At 37.0% G+C, this 4,740-nt stretch overlaps 2 protein-coding genes across 2 annotated transcripts in view; one reads left to right on the top strand and one right to left on the bottom strand.

Annotated features, from left to right (window-relative positions):
- LOC111717109 (uncharacterized) overlaps positions 1–2,650 on the bottom strand; it is a 3,190-nt gene extending 540 nt beyond the window's left edge. The window contains exons 1-4 of the mRNA XM_023492619.1: positions 2,283–2,650; positions 1,946–2,030; positions 1,597–1,782; positions 978–1,318 (exon numbers count right to left, since the gene is read on the bottom strand). Coding sequence (XP_023348387.1) covers positions 978–1,318; positions 1,597–1,782; positions 1,946–2,030; positions 2,283–2,650 — 980 coding nt within the window. The remainder of the gene's footprint in view (positions 1–977; positions 1,319–1,596; positions 1,783–1,945; positions 2,031–2,282) is intronic.
- Positions 2,651–3,591: 941 nt separating this feature from the next.
- LOC111717111 (uncharacterized) lies at positions 3,592–4,728 on the top strand. Its single transcript, XM_023492620.1, has 2 exons — positions 3,592–4,224; positions 4,343–4,728. The coding sequence occupies exons 1-2, from the start codon at positions 3,754–3,756 to the stop codon at positions 4,439–4,441; spliced, it is 570 nt and encodes a 189-aa protein (XP_023348388.1). The 5' UTR covers positions 3,592–3,753; the 3' UTR covers positions 4,442–4,728.
- The last annotated feature ends 12 nt before the right edge of the window (positions 4,729–4,740 follow it).

The following is a 4,740-nucleotide window of genomic DNA, read 5'->3' as shown; positions in this document are numbered from 1 at the left end:
TTTTCTCAATTAAATTAACGTATCTTTAAACAAAAACAATCTTTCCATTTAATCATCCTTTATTGTTTCTTAAAACCCTTTATTCTTACTACCAACCTTTCTCTTCTACACCCTTACCCTTTCTGAAACTTTTCTCCTTTCCTATAAACTCTATTCTTATAACAAAAAATATTCTTCTATCTTAAAACCTAACTTGTCAATTAAAACGTCCATCCTTCTTAATAATTTACCCTTCACTTCCTACTTACAACAATCGAAACTTAATATTTTAAACTTCCAACCTTGTCCCCCTCTTACTATCTAACACCCCCTCCACCCTCTCCACCCCTAACTTAAAAATGGCACATGTTTGTCCTTCCTTTACAAATCTTACCAACCCCTACATTTCTCCAAAACTTACCCTTTCCTTCCCCTTTCAAACTTAACGAAAATCCCCGTCTTGCAGAAAAAAATCTTTTGACACTTTTCACCCATATATTTCCAAAACAATCCTTCCTTTCCCTAACCAATATTATAAACCTTCTGTTCCCTACACCTTCTATTTTCTTCTTAATTTTCTTATCACATAATTTATAACGTTGCAAAATTATTTAATATTCCCCAATATTATAACTTTTCCAAAACTCCCCCCATCTCCCCCCTAATTATCAATAATTTTTCTTACCAGGCCGTCACGTAATTCACCTTGCTTCACTAATACCTAATCTCGAATTGAAGGTAAACAGAAACCACATGCTCACCGCTCCGCGGCCTAAAACCGGTCTCTCTCTCTCAACGTACACTATACACCTGTACTCCCACAACTTACCCTATCCTCCCCCACGTACTCTTAAACTTTGTACTTAGATGTTACGCAATTTACGCAGCCCAGAATATACAAAACTTCTTCTGTCATGACAAACAAACTTTACATTTATACCATTCTATCTTAATACCACTCTTCTTAAACCCCCCCCCCCCCTCATCTAACCTTCTACCTATACAGTTCTTCACCTTCATCTGTTGGTCTCAAACTCATTTTCTTCGTAATCGTCTTCATATCAACCGTAACAGCTCCTTTCATGTCTTCAGCTCCCTTTAAACTTCTTTCAATAAATCCCGTAGATCCAAACTCTGTGTCGACATAAGTGTGGTTCATGAGATCTTCAACCTTCACATTCTCCAAACTAACTTTTATGCCAATTTTCGCAGAACTTGTAGGTTTTTCTAAACTGCTTGTGAATCTTTGTGTCGCGGTTCCAGCACCCTCAACCTGTACTTCCTCATAATCAGCCTCCTCGCGCTCTCTGAAATTCGCATTGGCTACGCCAGTTCGCCCCTGAAACATAATTTCATTAAATCCCTTCTTCGTATTATACCTAATTATTTCACGCCACTCATCAATTGCATTTAAAAATAAAAAAATTAATTAAATTGCGCCCTTTTTAACTTAAACCTAACAAAAACATACTTATTTAAAACATATAACACATTATATAAATATGTTTAAATTCAAAGCAACAATAACCCCGTAAACTCTCTATCTCCTTGTTTTTGTACAGTTTTCTTCACCCCTAGTAACACTTAATCTCCCTTTCATCTTCATGTTTCATTTACCTTCATATCTGATACTTCTAATCCGCTTTCTTTCCTCCCATGGCTCTGCGTAAGCTCTGTCTGATCACTTCCTAGAACATTGTTCGGAACCAGATACCCTGCATCCTCAACCGTCGCAATGTTTGTACTTGAACAACTCTTGCCCTCTTGGGACGGTTTTGTCATAAGCTCTCCACGGAAACCATCCTGTAAAGTATAGAATTAAATCAATATTCATTTAACTTTTTTCCAACCCCAATTCTCAGTTTTCCTTTAATTACATACTATCTATAACCTAACGCCCATCTTTAGTCACCATCATCTTAACAAAATACTAAATTATAATGCTACTTTCAATAATTTATCGTACCTTTATCCTCCTTCCCACTCCTTTCCACTTTGACCGTGGTTCTGAAAGCTCATTCCTCTCCCTCCGTGCACACAACTTACTGTTCCTTAATTTTAATCTTAATTAATTTATGTATAAAATTAAATTATCAGGCTTGTATCAAATAAACACTAATACAACTGAGCAAAAAGAAATTTCAAATGTTTATGTACATCGCATAACCCGCGCAAAAAATGTTTAATAATGATCAAATAATTAACAATTTTTTTAACCCTTGCAAAATCCGAGACATTTGTCTTCTTTTTGCTATGTTCGCTTTCTACATTGCATCGCTCTTAGTATTTTATAATTCTCTCACCTGTATATCAAGAATACTGCGATAACTATAATGATGATTAAAACTCCGATAACCACTCCAATAACCACGTAAACTCCACCTCCAGACTCCTCTCCTGTTTCGTTCCCGTTCTCTAGCGCTTTCTTCAACAACTTGTGTACTTCTTCTTCTATAACCACTGCGCTCTTTCCTACATTCGCTGCTAACTCCTTATCCTGCACACTTACATTATTCACAAATCCAGGACTGCCACTTACATTAACATTGATGTTAATACTGTTCTTAACAACGACACCTAGCACCGGGTGAACATCCTCGAAAACCTCGGCTTGTTCTACGTCAAAATCCCCATCCTCGTCATAACTCGGGTTGTCCCCTCCTCCCCACATTCTCCTGAAATTTAAATTATATTATTTTATCGTCGGATAATATGTCGTGCCCTTCACACCCTTAATCCGGCGTTTGGGCCATTATAATCCCCTTATCTCCTTATACTAAGCTACCCCAATTTTCTTACACCTCCTCTATTCATAATCATTGTCAAATTTNCGCATAATTCCTTTATTACCCGCCTCACACCCGCCATTATCCCCCCTATATATTTGCGTACAATTTTCGTGCTTACTAGTCGACCACTACCCCTGAGATCTATCTCAATTGTCTCTCCTCACCCAACATTATGACAGGTGATTATTTTGTCTCTTTAAAGGGCAAGGTATATTTCGAATGCAAAGTTCTAACAAAAATAAAAATTTATATTTTCAGCAATTTAAAAAAAAACTCTTAGACAAGCTTCGAGTAATATTAACATTCGGTACTTGTTCTTTTGTTTGCTATTCTTTCAATACTATCCTGCTAAAAATAAACATAACAAAAAGATGTCTCTATACCAAGACTTTTTACCACAATTGGCTATTGTTGCATATTCTCCAAATTTCCGCTAGTTATTTTGTTAAAAGTTACACTTTTTTATGTATGCACTTTAAGATCAGTATAAAAACTTTCAATTTAACAGATGTGTCGCCTACTGTATATTTTTTTTAGAGAGGTTTCCTTTTAAATTATATTTTTTTTTTGATCCCTTTAAAGCAAAGTTTTTTTTTAATCCCCTTATTATCATTTCAATATCAGCACATTATGTAAGGGCAATAAACCTTAAATAATCCTCCTGTCACATATTGATCATGGCGTAAGGCTAGTATGCCTTTAAACAACCTCTCACATTTTGACTTCATATAAAGTAAAAATTGTATAATCGTAAAAAATGTAAAATTTTTTTTTTTTTGTTGTTATTACCTTCCTGCGATAGTAATTGTTTTATTTATATATCTGTGATACATTCTGGACACCACAGTTTATATATCGTTAAAGACTGGAAACCTAAGACGAAGAAATACTGCATATTTTTCAGTACTTCTATCGAACACTATATAATAATGACTCTACCTTAATTTATCTTATTACAGAGATTCCATTCAACGCACTCTACAAGATGGCCATCCGGCATCTATACATCATAGTATGTGGTATCTCAAACTATACACCCGAGATAGAGTCCATCATCTCAGACATGAGAATGAATAACTACCGAGCTTTTTTTGTGTCCACTAAAGGCAAGTCCAGCCCTTCCATTATGGTGGACTTAAGACAGCTAAATATCTACAACCTCAGCGCACCAATCTTTGTCATCCTCAAACCAGACGGGCTGGTTATCTTATCAGGAGCCACACGCGCACAGCCTCGAGGCAGCTACACCTCCCTGCAACAGCAGCCAGGAGGCAGCGTCTTGGCCCGATGCATAAAACTTCAACAATGCGAAATACACGCGGACCTAACTGACCTGCTGCAGATTTCCAACAAAAGGCGAATCCAATCTCGCATTGACAAGATAGTTAACATGTTCCTTACCAAATTAATAGATGAAGAGACAGAGGAACAGTTGGTTTCGCTCGCAGTTATACATGTAAGTGTCACACACCCAAAACAATTTTGTCTGTTTTTTTTTCAAATTCATTTAAACCAAGGAGCCTATGTGGATTGTCCACAATTCTATCCAGTGTAATATATTGATATCTTTTCAGGAGGGACTCCTCCCTTCGGTTTCGGATGATGAGGATGAAACTGAAGAGGATAGTTCAGAAGGTGAAGACACTGTGGATGTAAACCGGAACTACAATTAAAATATGCTTCCAGAACATTCCAATTCAGGCCTATCCTAAGGCATACTCAAGGCGCGCCAGGCCATTTCAAGGCCCCACCCAATTTAACCTTTTTGAAAAGAGCCTCAGGCCCTGTCCTTCTAACCAAGCCAACCCGCCCACCCCTAAACTTTAGTTGCGCAGGTTCCCTTTTCCCCCCTTCTTGAGGACTATAAAAAGGCTGAAATTTTTTTGTGTAAAGGAGAGTGTGAAAAGGGATCCTAGTGAAAAAGTGATCTGAAGGGCTCCAATATCAGGTCTGGTTTATTAGAAAGATTTTT

This window comes from Eurytemora carolleeae, unplaced genomic scaffold, assembly GCF_000591075.1.
Source record: "Eurytemora carolleeae unplaced genomic scaffold, Eaff_2.0 scaffold2371, whole genome shotgun sequence".
NCBI lineage: Eukaryota > Metazoa > Arthropoda > Copepoda > Calanoida > Temoridae > Eurytemora > Eurytemora carolleeae.
This window is presented reverse-complemented; position numbering and strand designations above follow the sequence as displayed.

Coding starts and splice junctions, on each gene's coding strand:
- LOC111717111 (XM_023492620.1), top strand. CDS start 3,754: ATGGCCATCCGGCATCTATACATCATAGTATGTGGTATCTCAAACTAT. Junction 4,225..4,342: donor TTTCGCTCGCAGTTATACAT/GTAAGTGTCACA, acceptor ATATCTTTTCAG/GAGGGACTCCTCCCTTCGGT.